The following is a 23,221-nucleotide window of genomic DNA, read 5'->3' as shown; positions in this document are numbered from 1 at the left end:
GTAGCATAGCCTCCGGTAAGTAACAACCGCATTAGCAGTAACAGTAAGTCTTGCAGTGTTGCTTGTTTGATTACGTTATATACGATGAATACAGGTAAAGATAATCTCTATGTTTCCTTTCCTCCCCTCTTGAAATTTTGCTCAGTGATTTTTTTGGATGTCCTACAGCACTGTTTTATCGACATCCCAAAAATGTTGCCAGTTCAGAATAATAGCGACCTTATTCCTAGATTCAATAAAAACATTAAAATATTGTAGGTGGGTGTAAAAATACCCCCATGCAACACCTATCTGTTTTACTCATCCTACCGTAGTTTATTTGCTCAGTGCGTCCTACCATTACACTACAAAACCAACGTCCTCTACAGCTTAGTCTGTCAGTCAGTCGGTTCGGCGGAGATCTATCTCAATGGGCTAAGTACCTATATATATCTAATAGGATAGGATTTCAATAATTATAAATAAACAATATTTCGCATCCAAACACATCTTTTATTAATATCATTAAGTTATAACATTCTCATCATTAATTTTACCTACAGTGAATTGCCAAACCACTTAATTAATTATACATGAGAATCTTAAATCTACCTATAATTATTATCGGACGAACGTTATCTATTTTGTCTATCTCTAAGTAAATTTATTATTGAACACTAACAGAGTTACTGACGACCAGAAATCAAAGGTTTTTTTTGTATTAGTGGTAATTTGTAAGCCATATAGTTGCAGGCAATTCTATCCTACCTTAGAAATACTTTCATATAAGTAAGTTATGAATAGTATATTCGCTATCAATTTTAACTTAGTAGCTTAGTGCACGCTAACCATATATGTATAAGATTCATTTTCACTTATTCATTTAAACGTGTTTTTAACCGCAAAATATTTTCTTTCGCGGGTCTTTTTCATATTTTTAATGTAGTCACAAGTAATTTTAATGTAAGAATATTATGTATTATCTGGATTTGAGCATACTTTTATTACCAAATATGTTTACAGATATTTGTGATGCAACATAGAAGCAGACGCTGTGATGCTTTTAATAAGCTAAATGGTGTTCATTATTTAGGTGTACCTATAATTTATTCGTCAAATTGTATAATCGCTTTATAATATGTATAAGTACAATATATCGTTGCACCACTGTGTTGCGTTTATAATTCCTATAATTGTGATATAGAAGGAATACTTGATATACGTCTGAGTACTTCGAATAAACATACATTAGCTGGTCAAAAGATATTCCTATAAGTATCTCAACTAAACACATAGTAAATGTATTAAATATAGATCTTTTTACATATAGAAGATACTTTATATAGATACTTAATAGTTATAGAAGGCTTTGCAGCCACACCGTGTGATACTGTGATGGCAATGTTCAATTATTCATAGATATTATTATGTGTATGTGATTATACAACATTTAATTGTGTTAAATGCGTACAGAAATTACCTAAATGATAAATTAGTTTCATGTCTACTAAAGCATACATTATGCAAAATATTTTTGAAATAAGTTGTGAATAAAATATAACGAACGATAAACTAAAGGTAGGCATTCATACGTAAAATATATTCAATCACAGAATCTCACATAAAAAATAATGATTACAATTTTCCTAGTTAATAGAAAGCTATAATTTACAATGAGAAAAAGCCATATTTGAAATAAAATGACTTTGTTACATTTAAAAATAAAATTAACTATCCAGTTCTTTATGTTGGCAAACGGCACGGACACACATTGTCTAAAATAATTAAATAAAAAAATCATGCAATATGAAGGTTTAAAACAATAATGTAGAAAAAAAACATTAACCAGTGTTGCAAACATCCAGCTAAAATTACGAATGCAGCTTTATGGCGAGCCTTCTACTGTAAAGTTTCATCCAGTGTTGCCACATTAAACCCGTCAGCTATTACCCCAGAATCACAGAGTAACTGTGCTCTTAAAAAAAACAACTGTCAAATCCTTTGCAACACAGACCAAAACTTCACCAGCTAAAGACAAGCGCACACTATTGCAGATTTCCCGCCGTCGCCGTCGCGTCTTCATTTGTTAGAGTCCCGGCGGGCGCGCTTGGTGGTGTGTGTCCGTGGCGCGGGCGGCGGGGGGGCGGCGCCTCACGACTCGCCGTTGCCGCTGTCGTCGCCGTCGCCCGCGGACAACTCGCCCTCAGAGTCCGAGTCGAGGTCGTCGTAGTCGTCGTCGTAGAAGTCTGTCATGTCCAGCTGCGGGGGGGAAAGGGGATTCGTTTAATCATTATGTAGGTAAGTATAGATAGTGACGCTCCTTGGGGATGCTTGTGCTGCAGTACAGTGGGATGTAATGTTTTGCAAGACGCTCAGAAGAAGGTGCTCATCACACACATTTATGCCCCTCTGTATAAAATAAACGCCCTTTGCACTTTCTACCTGTTGGACCGAGGTACCTTCAGGTAGCCGGCACGAAGTGGTTAGATGATGAAGAACTAAGATAGATTGTTGCACCTATTTTGCCTGCCCGATTGTTGGGATGATAATGGTAATTTCCTTAATCAGTCGGTAACGTGGACTAGGGTTAGTCACCCTGGTAAGAAGATTAGCTAGTCAGATTAGTTGCCAGTAGCTAACCACCCTAGGTGCACTAAACATAAGGTAATCTACCTACAGTTAATACGTCGATGATAATTATGATTATACTATAGGAGGCTGATATATATATCCTGAGGCTGTTGCATCAATCAACATAGATCTGAATGCAATATCAACCTGGAGTAAAAACCATGGGCTCAAAGTGAACCCTAACAAAACCCAAGTTATTCTCATAGGCAGTCCACGATTGATCTCCAACAATAATTTACAGCATATTCCCCCTGTATTATTCGATGGTGTCCATATTCCATTCAGTGATACAGTTAAAAACCTTGGCATATTAATGGATAAGTTTTTTACTTGGGGCCCTCAGATGGAGGCCGTTAGCCGGAAGATTTTTGCGTCAGCAGGTTCACTCAAAAGGTTGCGTAATTTTCTACCTACTTCCACCAAGATCGCGTTAGCACAATCACTTCTCCTCCCCGTTCTTGACTACGCCGATGCCAGCTATCCTGATCTCACCGAGGAGCAACTAAACAAACTTGAGCGTCTTCAAAACTTTTGTATACGGTTCATATTTGGCGTACGAAAATATGACCACATCTCCGAATACCGTACTAAACTCAAGTGGCTCCCAATTCGCCTTCGCCGGAATACCCACATTCTTTCACTTCTTTACTCTGTACTGTTCAATCCATGTACCCCAGCATACCTGAAGGAGCGTTTTGGGATGCGTTGCTCTACCCACAGCTGTACCCTTCGTTCATCGCAGAATCTCAGGCTGAATATTCCTGAACATAAAACGAAATTCTACAGCAAATCTTTTACTGTCCAGGCCGTATTGTTGTGGAATGATTTACCCACAGATATTAGACTTGCACCATCGCTTGCATCATTCAAAACTCTGCTGAATAAACATTATAATAAATTATTATCCTTGCCAGAATAATATTTATTTATTATATATTTAATAGTATGTATATATTCAAGTATATAAGTATGTTTTATGTATTTTATATTACCTATTACTAGGTATAGACTAGGTGTTATAATATTATTTTCCTGTAAGTATAAGTTATGTTTGTAATTTTTTTGCACTCTCCCCTTTTTCTTATGTATAATTTCTCTCCTCCGAGGTAGTCTGGAAGAAATTACTCTTAGTAATAAGGCCGCCAATTGTACCATATATGTTGTGTATTTCCTCGTGTAATTTCTGTGTTTGTGTGCAATAAAGAATTATCTATCTATCTATCTATAGATGCACATATTCACCTGTGGCTCCTGCGTCGACGACTTGACCTGTGTCTTAATGCAATAGTCTTCTAGCGTGAGCGGCACCACGATGCCCTCCTTCTCCGCGTCCACCCGGGCCACCTGCGCCTGCTTCCTGGAATAACAGAGGAAAAATAGGTTAATAATTTGGTACAATACAATTATCTTCATTTGCACCAAAAAATCTTTTTTTTATGTATTGCCAATTTCTCAATTGTCCGTTATCTAACGGACAGGGATTGATTTATAAATTAAACGTCATCTCCATATAAAATTCATGACAGATTTGTCAAAAGATAACCTGGTTATGCTCTAACCGAGAATGGAGAAATTGGCACTTACTGCTGGGCAAAGGCCTCCTTATAAACTGACCACCGACTGTAACCGATCATGTGTTTCGCCCAAAAAACATAAAAATACAAAAAAGTATAAGCACTTTAAAAAAATAGTACAAAAAAGCGGCCGTATTGCTTAAAATATGAATCCATCTCTACCAGACAACCTAATCATAGTACATAATTAATTACATAATAAAAACTAGATTTGGTGGAGGGTATACACTATAAATTAAAATGAACAGCTGAAGTAAATGCTCGCTATAGGTGCACAAAAACAACAGTAAACATTAGCCGGAATCATAACAGTTCATTCCATGATAAAGTTCAATAGCACTGCCCGTTTTGTTAACACATTATGGTTGAGAGAGATTCATATGAAAGTATGTTTTGTTAAATTATTTATTTCTTTAGATTTTTATGAAAATGCTATAGGTTGTACATAAAGATGGACAAGAAATCTAATGGGAACTATCGATATCCAAGACGACTGGACAGTTCTGGCGAATGCAAAATACAGTTTTACCTGGCTTTACTCAACTATCATCATATAAATCAAACCAGTGTGAGGTTACATCCGCAATGGGGAATATGCATGTGATTCAAATAAAGGTCAAATATTATTTTTAATAAACTTTGTTAATTCACAATTATGCCTTAATCCATCCATTTGATCATAATACATGTTATAAAGCTATGTAAACTATCGAATCAAAATAAATAAAAAAAACACATCCATATTCCCTATTACACTCTGGGACCACCGAGGGGAATACCTAAATTTTCTACTATTTTTTGTGCAGATTACAAGGGGATTACGGACAGACCGTATTGGCGTGGGCAGGTAAAAAAGATTGAATGTATACCGACCAAAGCTTTTGCATTTGGCGAATAAATATGAAATAAATTTTGGCGCATATTATTGAGCGTTATGTTTGTAACCTTTGCTCTATTCGTGTACGTTTCTAACCTTTTTGAATTTCCCTAGTCACTTAGACATAGAGAGAAACCGTCTCTTCCGTATACATATATAACATCGCTGAAGGCAGCACATAATTACAACTATACACGTGTTTCAGACTAGTATTCTGCTAAGTCGAGGTGGAATAGATAAACCTTACCATTAGCTTAACAAGACCTGGACACGCCAAGGAATCTCAAGGGATGTAGGTAATATGATCAGCAAAATTTGTATTCTGTCTCCAATCTCAATTAGATTTAATTTGATGCTCAGTTTTTTTAAGCCAGCTGTGACACTGCGGACACGACCTCGGATTAACTCAGATCTAAAAGAACAGATTGTTGCTAAGGAAACGAATTAGCATCACAATCTTTGAACGTTATTAGGTGCTTAGTTGCTTACTGAGTTTACAATGCATTTACGTTGAATTCCATGCCTTTTTATTTCACAGATACGCAACATTATTTATTTGGTAATTGAGAAACAGGCATAAATTACTAAACTGTTATACCTATGTAATTTTGTGGGTAAGACCCAGGGATAAAGGGGGACATTCAAAGTATTTCAAAGATCAAAATCAACCAATAAAGATTTGAACAACGCTCCAAAAAAAATGAAGAGTATCAATGGTAAATAAAAATGCACGGTTTTCACGGCAATCTAGATATTTCCGTAATGCAGCACTTTCATACTTTCTCCATCCTTGGACCGCCGCCAGCGCCGCACTCGTTCAAATAAACTTGCCGCTTCCTTTATTAGAGTCTTGCCTTCCGTTGGGCCTGGGTTTTCCTCTATACATTGTCGGTAACATACTTTATATGCTGTTTTTTCCACAAGCGCAGAGTGTTGCGTTCTGCGTAGAAATTATTATCGCCGGATACCATTGATTTTGGAAACAATGATAACTGATAACAATACTTTTCAGAAAAAAAAACATAAACCCAACCCTTTTTGAAAGAGATTTGTCATTCAGATATATTTTCATTTTATAATAGCTATATATAATAGCAATAATAGTAGTACCTACTAAGATGTGACCCAGAAAACCCCAGAAAATTCGCGTGGAAAGATAGCTGACCCACTGAACTAGGAGTTTTTTACACTTTTGTGTAGTAAACATTATTAACAAACATTGTATCTACGTGCCAAGGAAATTTAAGCTGCTTGCGAGTGTTGCGACACAGGGATTTCAAAAGGAAATGTCTGGTGAAGAGGTTATACACAGACACGGTATCATAAAACGTCCGACATTGTTTGGTATTTTCTGGCTATACTGAATGGGACAGATATTTACTTGAAATGTTTGATATTATTGAGGTATGGATGTATATATTTGTTGCCCTGTAGGTGTTGATTCTACAAAATATGAAATTTCATCTGTTGAACAAATATAAAGTGGCATTTACGTATTCCTCAAATGCCCAATTAAGAAGTAAATACTCTTTTGAATTCATGAAAAGATGCCCGGAAAATGTGGTTCTCGTATGTACACAATGTAACTAAAACACCGTTGTATTGAGTACCTACAAAGGTTTTTTTATTCCGATGATTGTATCAATAACGCCACCTTTTATTATGCTTGTAAGTTCCTAGTTGTAATGTTTTTATTTTTCTGCACCCATAATCTTTGTAAAAATTTTAACATTATGAGAAGCTAATGCTGTTGTGATCTTTATAAAATGTAACTAGGAACCCTTCCGAATAACATAACCCTTTTCACGGGGGCAATTTTGCCTCAGGAACGGGAGTAAGCCCTTATTTGGGTCAGTGAAGGAAGGTTTTTTTAAAAAAGCGAGTATAAAACGAACCTACCAGACATTTTTTTCCGTAATCCAAAAATCCTTATCATTTATGCTTCCGCTATCCGCCGCGCACCTGGTATCCATTCTATTTTCTATGGTATAAGTACTTGGGGTGACGAAAAACTAAGTTTCAGAAGCTGTAGCCTCTGTAAGCACAAGCCACGACTATATCTCGTTGTATTAAACGTGCCGATTGCACCACCGTCTCATTTGTACGTTTTTCGTCAATGCTCACCCTTCTCCACCTAGCTTTTCAAATAAAACCTTTACCACGCACCTGATAATATTCTCATACTCCTTATCCTTCCCCTTGGAATCCCTCCAGCGGCGGTACATGACACTCGCGTCCACGTTGGCGGGGCTGAACGTGTTGGGCTCGTTGAGCAGTGAGATGACTGACAGGAGCACGGTGCGCACGCTCTGAGTGGGGTTCCAGCGCTCGCACGGGAGCTCCCCAGACTGGGGGTCGTCGACCGGCGGGTGCAGGATCGAGATGCAGAGGTCGCCGTTCTGGAACACGATGGAAGGTTTGGTTTAGACCTGGTTGTAGGGCTGGTATAGTGCTAGAAGGCAGTGGGATGTTTGGTTAAATGGAGTCGTTTGAGTAGTGGGTAGTGCTCTGTGCTGCGTAGTTCTAAAGGACGCTTTAATGAAGAGGTATAGTAGAATCTGTATCTTTATTCTTATTTTGCACCAAAATAATGTCTACCTAATTGAATCCGCGTGCTAATAATGAGGTAACGTAGCCTGTAAATAAGCCTACCTTAGCAATATCCACGCCACATTTGATTTGCCTAAATATTAATTGGTTCAATAATCAGGCAAAAACAGACAGAATGGATTGATTTAGAAATCTACTAGAGTAGGGAAAAGTCAAAAGTGCTGAGAAGCAGCGATTTGTGCGCATTATACCTAGTTGAAGAAATATGTAAGTACCTATATCGGTTCCCCTCATCTCGCATAATCTTTATTGACCAAAACTCATTTCGCATAACTCGTATGGTCTAAACTTTTTTGGCCGAACCATCACTTTGCCAAGACTTATGTGGCATAAGGCTCGTTTCGTCTAAAACTCTTTAGGCACAATCTTTAAACACCTAAGTTTCGTTTGCTCAAATTTATGTTCGTCTATACCTATGTATAATCTTGTTTCTCCTAATTTTATCTTAATAAATAATATATTAAGTAGGTATATAGTAAATGTACAAATTGTGGTATTTTTCTCCTACATCCTCAAAAATCACGATATTGAATGATTAAAAAATCGAAAGTTAACGAGCAATATAATTATTACAAACCCCATGAGATCGAAACCTAAAGATAGGTGCGACGACGAGCAAAGCGAGGAGGAGCGGGTTAGGTGCACATGTTCATCAAAACCAAAGCGGAGCGCAGCGAAGCGGAGCGGAGCGTTTTCCAAACAGCGGAAACAATACAAGGCACCAGTTTGCGCTATAAAGAGACGCTCCGTCAAAGTTAAAGCCAAACAAATATTATTAATTTGTATAAACCTATTATTAGGCTATTCAAGATTTGGCCATACCATTATTAGGCTAAACAAGATAATGCGAATAAACTTTTTACTAATCGAGATTTATGCCATACGATTTTCGGCGAAACGAGACTTTGACCAAACGTTGCTATGCAATACGAGATTAGGCAAATAAATCTTAGGCCAAAAAAGGTAGAACCACCTATATACAAAATATGTTGGTGAGCATAATGCGTATCTATTGTTGTTCGAGAAAGTACAATAGACTACGATGATCATGATCAGACAACGCATTTTATTTGCGTAGCTGGCTCTCTCGTGAAGTGAACAAGCCGTCATACGGAATGAATGGCTGTTCCTCAGAATAATATAATGTACTCTGTAACTGTTTGGTAAACTAAAGAATCAGGACGTGAAAAGCGAACGTATTTTGTAACATTCAGTGTTTCATCTTGTGGCATAATTTCTGCGCTAATGTATATTTTTGCGATTCTAATAGCCAGGCGAGTTTCATTTTGTTACAGCGACGGCGTAACGCGGAGTTACATAAACCGTATTGTTGCCTTACTTCCACGGCCCGTGTAAAGACGTACATTATAACAACTATTACGCGATTATTTCCCTGTTACTTACTGCAGAAACTGGGAACTCCACTAGAACGAGACGGCTGATCGATATTAATCGATACGGAAACGATATCATTATTTTGTGACCTCATTGAGCTGCCAGCTCGCCCGCAACGGAAGTATAAATGGAGTGTTTCTAAACAAACTGAAGGATTATTTATATCTGGATATCAAATCTTATCGCCGCGAGAAAATGTAAATGAATGGATTACCGCGCGGTAAAAACAGAGCGCAGTGAGAACTCCTATGTACGAGTACCTACTCGTATTATCTACTACGCACAATGATAATCGCAGTGACACTGTTAGGCACAATGGCTATTATTTGTTTAGTAAACATTGAAGTTGTAAATATGCTGAGATAACCCAATTCTGAGATAAAACGGATCGATATGGGGCAACTATCGCGAACGAATACTCACCCTCTTTGCTTAGATGTACTACACAGAGATTCACATTATAGGTAGATCTAGTTGTAATGTACCTAGAGGATATAATTTATACAGAGTTTGGGGGGTGATTGCAGGGGTTGTGCAGCGTCGGACGCATGCAGACGACTGGACAAGGGGTCGTACAGATTGACTCACTTATTTTCACAGCCATAACGATGATTTTACAACTCATTATTACACATACGGTTACATAACGTGCTGTTAGGATTATGCGTTACATTTAAGTGCAACGTAAAAATGAATTATGTTGAGACAATTCATTATTTGTAGCATATAACAGTTACGTTATACTGTTTCACAGTGGCGCCGCCATTTAATAAAACGAGCGTTGCGTAAAGGAGACTGGATCAGGTGGTATTTCGAATCACCCCTCCGTTTTATCGATTTACAAAACTGTTGAAATAATTCCAACTCCTAACTTGATTGCGTTGTACTATTTTTTATTTTTATCTTCAGCTATACGTTTCATAGCAAATGAAAGCGGCAGGAAGCAAAAGAAATAAAAGTTGTTGTTGAGATGCGTTGGGGTCCATAATTGCCTCCAACTTTCACACGAACAGCATAATCAAAGTCACAATCCTCGAAACCATAGCTAATTTGGTTACGTTTTGTTACGAAACCCAAACTTGAAATCTCCAAAATATTAATTTAAACCCAACTTCTGTCTGCAATTGAGTCGTCGCACAACGCCTGATGACGTTGCCGTTGATTTCATTGCTAAACGATGATCGTGTATAATTTCCTCTGCCGCGTATCTCCGAATGGTGATTCCGGAAGCGCGGGAGTGGTTCACCTCCGGGGGTGCCCTTGACTGCGGCTGCGGGGCCGCACGCTCAGCACACACCCGGTATATGGTTAACCACCCGGCGGATAAAGAGGAGGGTTATAAGTTTGAAGTGTGTCTGTGTGTCGGTCTGTCTAGTTGTTGTATTGGCGGGTAGCTAGGATATATAGGTAGTCGGCGGTAGGTTGGATGAGGAAGGCCGAGGACCGAGTGTTGTGGCGCTCCTAGGGAGATGCCTATGTCCAGCAGTGGATGATTATTGGCCGATGATAATGATGAATACGTATTTACACAGGTAATACTGTAATTTTATTGTTAACATATGAGAATACATATAAGGTTTGCTGAATCACTTCTGAAGGCTGAAGCTGTTCATTCTAAATGCCACTGCCAATGAGGGAACGAGACCAAATTAATTATGGCCCGAATAATTTGTATGCCAAGAAAACGTGTAAGTATATAAGTATATGTACATAAATATTTGCGTGTAGACGGAAGTTAGATAGTAGTACCGGTTATTACTGGCACTGATATAACCCAGATATTATAATATGACTGTTTTAATAACGATACGATATTAAAATAATATACGATAACGGATTACTAAATTAATTATTAGCATGCGTAAAAAGTATTTGTGAATATTGTACGAAAAAAATATACCTAGTAAGTAGTATTCATTAAAATACATTCATATAAGTACTTAAAATAAAATAAAAATAGAAAAGCAACACGGTTTGCAGCGGATTAGACATGAATCAATACGGTATCTTGGAAACACATCTCAAGCATTGAGCGTAACAACATACTTTGAGACTTTTGAGAGTATTATTTGTTGAGCGAGATACACTGATATACCCGAATGTTTATAAACTGTATTCTGTTGAGCAGCGGACTCGGTCACCCGCTGAGAATCAGGCCACAACATGTGCCACTGAACACTTATTTTATCTCTTCGCTTCGACAACAGCTAATCTGGCGACAATAATTAAATATATTTTATTACCATGATCGTGCATTTAGAAGTAAACGAACTTTTTTCTGCAGCACTAAACCTATAGGTACCATACGGATGCCGTTCACCGCAATTCTGCAAGTGAAAGTAATTTCTAACGGCTTTTTTTGGCAAAACGAATGCAACGGTGTTGGTTTTGGCGGAAAAGAGTACTTGACAATATTGACACGCTTTTAACGGAGGACCAAGTCATTAAATAATCGTTTCTTTTCCTATTGGGAGTACCGCATAGATGCGTAGAGACTATTTGTGAAGATGCAAGGGCGTTTGCCAAAACAGAGTCCCGTCGACAATGGCGGCCACACGCCACTGATGGCGACACACGACACGACACCAGGCGAGTGCAGGTGTCACGGGGAATACATTGGAGCAGCATTATTATGATGTGACGAGAGCATTAGAGAGAGATTCACCTTGCGTGGTCGGGCGAGCGACGCCCTCGGCTAAAAATACAACAGAAGTTCACTGCGCGACTCCTCACAAAGAAAACTGCGTGGATTTAGAGGTCACTAAATCGGGAAACACTCCAACTCATGTTTACCTTCGTTCCTGGTAAACATAGCGAAGTTAGGCTTCCTAGAATAGCAATGAAAATGCGAAGAAAGCATCGGGAGCGTGTCCACTGATTAATGCGAAGAATCTGTGAGCTAAAAATTGTTGTCGATTGAAAAACTGACGACACGGCTGGCGTCGTACCAAGAACAGGCAATCAGGTGACCCGAGAGAGTTCATGGAAGCCACTCAATGTTTAAGAACCAATAAAACGACACTTCGGTTAACGTACAGAATACATGTACAGTGTATAGTAAATTGTATAGCATTACGTAGGTGCACTTAGAAATAACCCGGTGGAAAACACAAAGGTTATTATAATAGCTGTTTGAACGAGTTGAGATAATAATCACTGGTAATTCGTGATAATACTGAACCATTTACCCTGTTATGGACAGTTTGATTTGAAGGATACGGGAGAACCCAGTTACAGAGCGACAAACATATCCGAAATAGATGTCCGAAACAGATTATCACAAATAAAATACCCAAACTATACCTTTAATGGATTTTTGTCTTTGTGACATTGTAAAACATGTACAATCTGACGTCGATATAGCTTATGCATGCAGAGAACCGCCGACTATCGTCAGAGCAAGCCCCAGGGGCGCCCCGGCTCATTCATAATGGAGTCAATACCTCCCAATCCATACAGACATCACGGAATAAAACTTCACAAAAGAGAAAATAAAACGCCGTCAATATGTTATTGAATGACGAAAGTTTCCTTTTAGAAAGTAATGCAGCAAAAATCAATGCGCACAAGGTATCAATATTCATAAGCTGATGGGGAACTTAGACCGATGATGAGATGAGTCAAGAGACTTCCGAGATTATCGAGATCTGCTATAGGTGACTCTGTAATAAAGTAATCGTAGGCTCATCGAAGAGTCATCGATGGCTCCATTACCAGTGAAGAGATGCAAATCAGTGAGGCGATCAAAGGTCCGTGTGGTTTTGTAACGCGCAGACACGAAAAAAACTGCAACCACGTGGTCATCACAAAGAGGGAATGAGATTGAAATGTTGGCACGGCCGCGCCGCGCGTCTCTAGGGCGTTATTTAAAGCGATCGGCCTTGCCCGAGCTTCGCCGCGGCGGGGATTCGAACCTGCAAACTCAGTATGACGACGGGACGGTTGGAGAAGAAAGTGGCGCCACTTTGCCTCTGGTTTGACTTGTGGTCTGTAGTCAGGTTTGTGGCACAAGTTCAGTGCGGCCAACTCGCCGTAGGTTCTCGAGAATAAGGTTAATTACCGCAAGGTCAGGAGTGCCTGAAGAAGGCAATCTCATGTGGAACGTTCCAGTATATAAATAATAAATATACCCTCGCCTGGAGGAACTGTCACATCATGTATAAAATGTATACCGCGTGAAGTGGCATCTTTGTTTGGTTAACAAAATGTATTTATTGAAAAGAAATGAAAATGTATAAATTTCAATACATATTTCGTAATAATATCTTTCCAATCAATGCTTTTTGCTTTACAGAATCGAAATTGTACATTTGTAAACTGTGAACACGAAATTCGTCAGAATGCGATCCGATCCAGATTGTTATGGGAATAACAGAGTTACTGGCATCGCTTGTTGTTGCCTGAATAATTCAGCTTCATTCGCCCATATTTGTAAAATTACAGTTCACGTTAACAATATCGAACATTATGGTCCCTATGGTACTCCTATAAGTATAGCTTGTGGGTTTGTAGAGGTAAGTGTAGGTTGCTCTATAGGTTGTCTCATAAAATACTCGTAACTTGTAAGATAGCTGCTTCCTCGAAACGCTACAAAATACAATCAATAAAAGGCAATTGACACTGATCACTGTGATTGTGGCGGTGCATTTAGCAAATCACATTTCATTACGACGTCGAGGCATTTCGTAACGAGCGAAGAAGCAGCTCCATAAAGAGAATTTAGATTTCCATTGTGGCTGGCTTCGTAACTGTAGTGCGTAATGCCTATTAAGATACGGTTCCACGGAGCACTTGACTCATCCATTCAAATTAAAAGTTGGTTGGTTCTCTGGTCGCTAACCGTAGCAGGGGTCAAGCACCTCGCCGTATCCTGTTCAAGGCGAGCTCATTGTCAGGACCAACTAGTAAACAATACTTGCGCACGAGAAAAGTAACACGTTTGTACTTAAAAACTTCCAGTATCAGCGGCCGCTACACGGGTTTGTTATCGACATCGATAAACTCGTTTCATGCGCGTTCCACGAATCACAACGCAATATTTATGGCGAAGCGCGATATAATGATGTTTATCTATGTCGATAATGAACCCGTGTAACGGCAGCAGAGGCTCGGCCCTCACTCGCAGGGAGGTGTGAAAAGTGAGTCACACTTTGTGCTTGATTTCAGGTGACCCCGTTTCGTAATGTCACGTAGATTAGACTTTAATGCGTCATTGATGCTTGAAACTAACAGTAATTCTCACTATTATTCGAGCCTGTAATGGTGATTGTCTTATAATTTATTGTAGTGTCCATTACAATAAAGCTGCATTAAACGACGTGCAATGCCGCCATGTGTTACACTTACACATGTTTCCTTTTAAATATCTATACATAGGTGCCCCTAGGTGGCCTATGTGGCCACATGTCGGTGACACGTAAAGCTTTATGTTCTGTCTAATTATTTATTAATTTTGAAGACAAAAAAATGATACATTATTTAGAGGTACATAATTATTATATACTAGCTGTAACCGGCGAATGCTTTATGACGAGAAAATGACCCGTGAGTTACTCATCCGCCCAATTTCACTAATGCACGCCGAGGAAAAATTACAACCATTTACTTGTAGAACTAATTGGTTTTTTTTTAAGTGTAGGAAACTGTATCTCGGTTTGACAATATTAATTTATTTGTTCATTTGATAATCTTTACCGTCTGCTATCTAGTCGTGCGACATCTACTGTATTCTTTCTGGAAACTAACGGTCAGGCCGTGTTGTGCTTGTGCTCTGATGCGCGAGAACCGTAACCAGCTCAGAAAACTGATGCCTCATGACGACAGAATCAGATTGCATTGCGCCTGATGCAATATCGTCTTCAAGACTGTTTCAAAGCGGTGTTTAAGATACGAAATTATGGTTTACGTGCGGTGACAATAACTTATGCCTATCAATAAATGTCTACCGATATCGATAGAGAGGAGACGTTTAATCAAATACGCTAGATTATCAGCCAGTCAGGCATTAGCCAGTTCACGTATCCTAGAATTTCTCAGTTCGCAAAAAGTTTCGAAGTTTTTTCTATAATCTTTTTTTTTTATAATCGGAAATACTTATTATCTCTATCTTACTGAAATCTATTCTAGATACACTGAGCGATCAGTGGGTTGATGACATTGTACAGTCGGCAGTGAGCGACTGAGCGCCTAAACAGGATATTGCAGAGTCTGCTATTCAATGTCAGCTGGCTGGCCGGTGGTGTTCGGATGGCAATCAGCACTCCTTTCCGCTTTCAACTGTATCAACACGATAGATCCATATCTAATATCTACCGATAGGACCAGAACAAGTGGGATTGATTTAATATAGCTGGTTGCATCTGTCCCTGTACTTCTTTTTATAAAGTATTTTTAAGGTATAATATAATAGGTATATTTTCTAATAAATTTTAATTATAATGTCATAGTTATACATATATGTGGTTCGAAAAATAGTAAAAACGTACACAGTATCTTTGAAGTTCGGCTACTGTCTGGAAATAACTTCTATAAATCGCGATCACTTTAGTTTTGCCATACAGCATTTCATACGGTACAGCAGATGTCACTTCCAGCGATTGTGTTATGGTCATGATTGGCTTATCCCTCACTGTAAGGTTTACGATTTACCCCTAGTTCATTAACTAACTGCTTCTTAATTCGTAGGAAATAGATCCTAAAATTACTAAACTGCGGCCGTCTTATATGATGGTCTAAAAGTCGGAAGCCCGTTATCTTTCGAAAATTCGTTTCTTGTAAGTGGGTCAGCGGAGGTCGTCCGCCGCCTAGACCGACGAGCGGGTCAGGGGGGCTACTGTTGCTTCACGACTCACGACGTACCAAGTTTCAGAGTGCGCACGCAATTGGTATTGTTTCACACAACGGGACAGGGTCGTGGTTAGCGCAGCAAAGTATGTACGTGCATAGTTCGAAACTTCATATTTCGTGAAGCTAAAGTAACCCCGATAGAAGTATAACTCTAGCTTGAAAAAAAATACGAATGAGAGTGGTTATGCAATTGGTATCTTTAACTTGTAACACAACTAAATAGAGTCGTCATGCATAAGTCATGTTGTGATCATGAACATAGAAAAAATAAGGGAAGGTATCTTTGTTTATTTGTTATTGTTATGTTAGAATAATTATAATACGTGTGTGTTGTATTTAATTTTAGTTATATACACGTAATTATTTATAACAAGAATAACAACACCGCAACACGCACCCAACAAGTATAAAAAAAAAAAAAACACGCACTCACGCCTTGTACTAATGTACTCCCTTGCGGGGTAGGCAGAGGTGCATTGCTGCACCCACTTTTCGCCAGAGTGTTATGTTAGTCCCAATGTAATAGGGGGCGGGCCTATTGCCATTTCAACAAGTATACTTAATTTTATTATATTTAGCACGGCCTTAATTAATCGCTTTGTAATAAATTTTATTTTAATTAGAAACCTAGACATTTTGGAAAGAATTTGTCAATCAGCCTTGCACTAAATAATACTTCCTAGTTCCCACAATGCATTCACAAAAATGCGCATTATTTTAAATTTTAAATATTTCAAAATAAGTTGCGCTATTACTAAGTTAGTCGAAACTTATACTTATCTAAGTATAAGTTCTATCTTCGTTTAAGATTCTTTCGCCAATGTTTTGTCTAGTATGTGATTGTTTCACATAATTTAAAATTGATAAATAGGAACGTGTTTTTTTATACTCATAACAACTAATCATATCATTTTATCTTAACCCATTCAATTAATTAATTACATATAGGAATAGGTTCTTCTTCGTAATTCAAATTGTGCAATCAAGTATATTTGCAAAAAGTGTCATCATTATCTTGTTTTGAAAAGAACAGAAGATTCAAAACTCAATCATTTATTGAATCCATAAGTTTTTCAGAGGTATTAAATACTTTATGGAAAACTTGCATTAAAATCAAATTTTGAAAATGCCAGCAATAATGATAATTTAACCTACCATGTAAGTACCGATCTATATTTTATTTGTTTCACCCTGTAATTATATTATGTATATTCCAACATATTTCCCAAGTGGTGTCTAGAAAATCCTATTATGTGCAAATTATTGACATACTTTTAGGGTTTCAGAAGTGTGTCACAATCAGAGAATAGGTCATAGATCTAAACAATATAGGTGCAACTGATTTACATAAGCTTAGGGTATTTGAACACATTTACATTATGATTAGTCACTTTGTTTAGATTGTGTATTGATAAACAATGATTCAGTTTTGGTTTAACAACACTTTGATAGTCGTAGGTCATATTTTAATTTTTATGTGTTGATTCATCATGTACAGTAAGCATTAAACACTTTAATTTTAAGATCCACAAATACATAATGAAATGAGCTTGTTTGTGTGTATATAGATAAATCATTTTATTTGATTACCTTATTTAGTGTCAAATGTCGATTTAAGAAACGTCAATCCATATAAAATTTGACACTAAATCGAGATTTAACACTAAATCTAGATTTAATATGTTGGTGCAAGGGCCCCTTAATCCAAAGTTTTTTGTAGGCCCACATAACTACAGGAAACAAAAAAAAATTGTTCCTATCTAAACAAAGTCGAACACTAAATCGAGATTTAACACTAAATCTAGATTTAATATGTTGGTGCAAGTGGCCCTTAAATTATAAAATATTGTACAAATAACATAGATATCGGTCTTAATGGAAAGTGTCATACAATTAATTAGACAAAGTGAAAACTTACCTCATATACATTGGGATGCCATACTTTAGTTAAAAACCTAATGGATGGAGGTGAGTACGGGTAGTCCGGGGGAAACTTCATGTGCGCCTGAAACAAATCATAAATATATTATTAAAATTTAATGATTTAAATAATACATCTATATGTTGTGATGAACTGATAATGTCCATAGTCGAGCTAGCTTCAGTGATTGTAAAGGCATGCTCAGCTATTGGATGGGTGACAATTTTTAAGTGGTTCTTTTCTGGTCGCTTCCTTGTTTCAGATAGCATGTTAAGCTGAGGGTCCCAGTTGCTGTTTCGGCAGCAGTTTAGTCAGAGGCCTTCGGGCAGCTTGAAAACATATCTGACATTTGGGTTGCCCCTTACCAGACAACTGGCTGTAAGAGATTGCTCTCAGTGATAAGGCCGCCTATTGTATATTGGTTCTAGTCTATCCCCCTTATTCATAGAAAAGTTACAATACGTTTTAACTAATAAACTGTTTTGTCCCTCTCTGTCAAAGACTTTGTCGGAGAGGGACAAAACAGATTATTAGTTAAAACGTTCTGTAACTTCTCTATGAATAAGGGGGTATGAGTTTGTATATTTTTGTATGTCTGATTTATGTGGTGTTCCATAAAGTAATATTCTATTCTATTCTCTTCAGCTTGCTTGTATTGGGGTCCACCAACCCGCACTGGGCCAGCTTGGTGGACTAGGCCCTTTCTTCTTTGGAGAATCATGCCCCAGCAGTGGGGACATGATCGGCCATGAATGTCATGATGGTATAGATCTGTGTATCTGTCTGTGGTAGTACACATGGCTAAACTTTGTTTTGTTTTTTTCGGGTTATGGGTAATGAATGTTTAAATACCAAGTGTTCTTAGCCATCTTTCATAAAAATCATTTCAACCGTTTCAATATTAACAACTCTTTTCTAGTTGATGAGGGGATCTGATTAACTTCTGCTATTGATTAGAACAAAGACAAATTTTGAAGTTTAAAGAATTTTACAGCCATCACATTCAGCAGTCCAAATGGTCACCCAGTGTTAGTTGAATGATTGAATTGTCACCATGCTGTGCAACATTTCCAGTGTGGATAATAACATCAGCATTAATGTGGAGGCATGGCACAAAGTTGAGCAAATGCAGAAAGGCATGGCTGTAAAATTGCTATTTCGTTATTACTTTAAAACAATTCATGGCAATTGAACTTTATTCATGGTGTGATGTGTGTGAATGTTTGCAAAGTGGGTAGCCACTCTGATAGTTTTTAGTGCATGGTCATTGTCAGTAAGTAAAGATATTAAAGCAGCTGTTCTATTGGTCATAATATAATCATAACTGCTTTTATTGTAACATTCACACTTTGATAATGATTCATAACCACAATAAAGTACTGAAGTGAAGCATTTGATATTGATTATGGATATCAAAATGTTTAGCAACTGAATTAGTTTGAAGGACTACTGAAGCACTTGAAATGTAAAAGTACCCAAGTATAAGTAGGTACCTGAACAAAAGGTTGAACTTCATTGTTCTGAGCCTTACCTTAAAGTATCCACCTTGGTACAGGGTGTCTGGTGGACCGAATATTGCAACTTCCCACTCAAACAGATTGTCTTCTCCTAATAATTTAACTCTGAACCCTTCCACTGGCTCCTCTTGCAAGCTCTTGTACTCTAAGGCCAAAGCCCTGAGAGCAGAACTGGTAGGAACGATGCTAGACATTTTGAACTAAATAAGTAAAATCACGAGTCTTTTCAACGTAAACTAAAACTTGAAATAGATTCAATTGGCATAACACTGCGGACGTTTCTCACGGCATTCACAAAAGATTCAACTGTAGTCACAATAACAACGCGAACGAATAATTTTGGTAAACATAATGCCAACGTGTTGAGATTCGAGATTATTTTGCAATTCACACACTTAGCAACGCCAATACCGAAAACGCTTCAGTCTTTCAGCAATTAACGTCGATTATGGAAGGATAACTGAAATACCACGCTAGCACAATGAGTAACACTTCACTGCAACTCTGGCCAAACAATCGCATTGGTAATTGGCTATTCAAAGGAAAATTGGGCCTAAGCTGCTTGTTGAGGACTACTGACTGCTACTTCTGTGTTGCCCGACCGAATATTGTGAACTGGAAGTTGAAGTTGATTTGATGAACAGCTGTTATTTCCGTGCGTTGCGTACATCAACATGACGCACGACGATTTTATCGACAGAGTATGGGTATAGGTTGCCATCTAGCGGCGAGTAGCAGAGCCAAAAGCATATTTTTAAAGTAAACAACAGTAAAAGTAATTTTTTACGACACTAGATGGCAGTAATTTTAGCGCCATCTAGCGATGACTAGAATAACAATTTAATTACCAAACATTTACTTTATTCCAAGTATAGATGGCGTGGTATTTTGTGTGTGCTTTAGCCCTTAGAATAATAATTAATAAACGATTTATAGGAGGTAGAAAACTGGACCACCATCATGTAGGCTCGCGATTTATCACCATTGTATAAAGAAAAGCAGGAGGTTTGCACTGCCGCTTTGGGTATGTATGTAAGTATTTCATAGTAATATATGCTTATAAATATTGGAAGTTCACGTCACGGGATAAATCAAATCAAATCATTTATTTATTTCATATCCCAAACACTATTTCAGACAGATTTCATCACTCAGCCGATACAAGCAAAAATCATGTCGTTGTAGATGTAGGTTGATGTATGTATGTAGAGGTAAGATCCTTGCAAGTTACCTCCAGCCTCTTACCCCACCCCTTCGGGAAGATTGTGCTCGTGGGCATAGCACCTTACTTGACCCTACCCTATGTTTTTCTACACTAATGTACAGCGAAAAGCGGCTGACCTCTAAACTACCACTTCGGGGATGACAGTCGTGAGCATAATATGTTTTTCTAATATACTTTACCGACATCTAGTAAGTAGGTGGTAAGTTGGTAACAGTTATGTTGGTTACTTAGCTAGAAGACCGTTCTATTCCCGTGAATTTATTACTAAATTCGGCGCCTATAATTACAAGGCAAGTAACGGTTAATAATAGTGATAAATCGACTAATATAAATAAATGTTGGGCCGGTGCAGACTGCCTACCTTAGTGGGTGCGTGATTCAATGATCGTTCGCCCACACTAGTCCTTTTATAGGCAGAACAACATCTCAACCGGGCCACGGATTGGTTTTCGAAACCCACTGCTTGAGGGATTGGTTTAAAAAATACGCTATCGATTTATGACCTATCCCTATCTTTCGGTACCTACCATAATTAGAACAACCTAATCGGTTATCTAACTGACCAGGGATTGGTTAATCAATTACACGTCATCTCCATATAAAATTCTTGACAGATGTGTCAAAAGTCAACCACTAATTCCTGGTTATGCTCTAACCGACTATGGATAAATTGGCACTTAGTGGGATAAAAATCGGGCTCACTCTCTGAATAACTATTTCTATTTATCTAAGGTGATAACATTCATCTAGACATAGTGCAACATGACTTCTGAGATCATGAAGCCACTCATAACTTGGACCCCCCGGCGGCAGCGCGGCGTCGGGCGATGCAATGAAGTCGGCGACATCCAGATCCAGATTATTCCACGCAGATTTGTATCGTTGACTTCATTGAAAACATATTTTTTAAGGAAATATACTTACGTACTTTAATATTCCCCTTTTGCATTCCTCAGTTGCGGTATCGCACGATACTTTGACTTACAACACAATAGATTTACTTAGTGTCAATTTCTCCATTCTCGGTTAGAGCATAACCAGGGAGTAGTGGTTAACTTTTGACACATCTGTCATGAATTTACATGGAGATGATGTTTAATTTATAAATCAATCCCTGTCGGTTAGATAACCGACAATGGAGATCATTTTTATTACGACGCCTCATGTCCCGCCACTGCTGGGCACGGATCTCTTTCCGATGAAGGAAGGACTTAGGCCTAGTCCACTACGCTGGTCTAGTGCAGGTTGGTGTGGACTCCAACACAAGCAAGCTTGTTTAGAGAGTTGTCGGGTAAGTGGGCGACTGCTCTGACTAGACTGCTGCCAAGGCAGCAACCGGGAGTCGGGCCATCGTCCGAAGCACGGAAACGTCCAGAAAAGAGTAACTTGAAATCGGTCACCCATCCAAAGAGGATCCAATCCACTTTTGAAAATTCATGAATAAAATATTCAAGTGCTCATTCGGCTCACTTTATCACGTTTTCAACACTTTCTACGATATTGTGATTAACTATGGTTTAGATAGTTAATGTAGAGATCTATGTATGTACCTATGTATTGTAGCTTGTGATTGTAGGAAAAATGCATGCAACTCCAAGATAATTAACTTTAGTTCTACCTACTTATATCAACTTTTTATTTTAATTTAAACCAACATTATAAAATTAGGTCAGCAGTGAGATCAGTACGGGTATGACTACTTACTTATCTAGTACTTACCATCTACGATATTCAACTGGAGAGATCTGGGTGTCTTGTTTGTCAAGAAGGCTGCAATGTCGGACCAAAACCTTATGCAAATCGGATCAGCGGTATTATTAAATGGTAAAGTCATTTTCCTCGAGTAGGGATTCAGATGCGATAAGTTTTATTTTTGTAATGAAATGAAATGAGTAATATTTGCGTGGGATGCCAAGGAGAGAAAACTGATTAGTAAGAACAATGATTACGCACCTAGATATATATCATTTTCTTCTAAATCACCTTCATCATTAGAATAATGCTCTAGTTAAGTAAGTATATCTATGTGTTAAATTTTATAAGTAAGTAATTAAAGTAACTCTTTAGTTTTCAGGGACAAATTTAAGTAAGTAGGTATTCTTTGTGACGAATCTACTACCCCCATTACAAGCATTATTACCTACCTAATTAGTTAGTTCAATTAAAAATTATTTGATGTCTGCATGGAAGTAGAAAAAAATCTACTTCCATTAGGTGTCTCCATTTTGTAAGTGGAACTTTTTCATTGCAGTGTATAAGCAGTATTAGTAAAGTAACTAGTTAGTATTTATAATTAAGTCAATAACAATATCTGAAATAATCTGAATACCTATGTGAGCAATAATGTGTTTACCTAATCATACCGAGGTCAAAAAGTAATCATTCCAGTCATAGCCAAGTCGCAGCTAGACCGCGGTGTGTCATTGTTAAAATCTGGCGAATGACTCTTATTCATATTATTAAAATGTAAACACATTTAGTTAGTAAAGTAAAGTATCGTAGGTATATTTACACCTTTTTTGGTTTTGTTCCAACTGTGTGATGTGAGCGGGTGACGTGTCGCGAGCTCGCGCGGTGTGCGCGTGTGTGTGTGTGTGTGTGTGTCCGTGTGGGCGCCACGGCCGCCGACACCGGCGCGGCGGCGGC

General features: G+C 38.1%; 1 protein-coding gene across 1 annotated transcript; it reads right to left on the bottom strand.

Annotated features, from left to right (window-relative positions):
• Positions 1-1,329: 1,329 nt before the first annotated feature.
• LOC105382970 (ubiquitin-conjugating enzyme E2 R2) lies at positions 1,330-19,976 on the bottom strand. Its single transcript, XM_011552965.3, has 5 exons — positions 19,365-19,976; positions 17,831-17,917; positions 7,228-7,460; positions 3,853-3,967; positions 1,330-2,238 (listed from the first exon to the last, which is right to left on the bottom strand). Exons 1-5 carry the CDS (start codon positions 19,542-19,544, stop codon positions 2,131-2,133), a joined length of 723 nt encoding a protein of 240 aa, XP_011551267.1. The 5' UTR covers positions 19,545-19,976; the 3' UTR covers positions 1,330-2,130.
• Positions 19,977-23,221: the final 3,245 nt, after the last annotated feature.

This window comes from Plutella xylostella, chromosome 19, assembly GCF_932276165.1.
Source record: "Plutella xylostella chromosome 19, ilPluXylo3.1, whole genome shotgun sequence".
In the NCBI taxonomy this organism is placed as follows: domain Eukaryota; kingdom Metazoa; phylum Arthropoda; class Insecta; order Lepidoptera; family Plutellidae; genus Plutella; species Plutella xylostella.
This window is presented reverse-complemented; position numbering and strand designations above follow the sequence as displayed.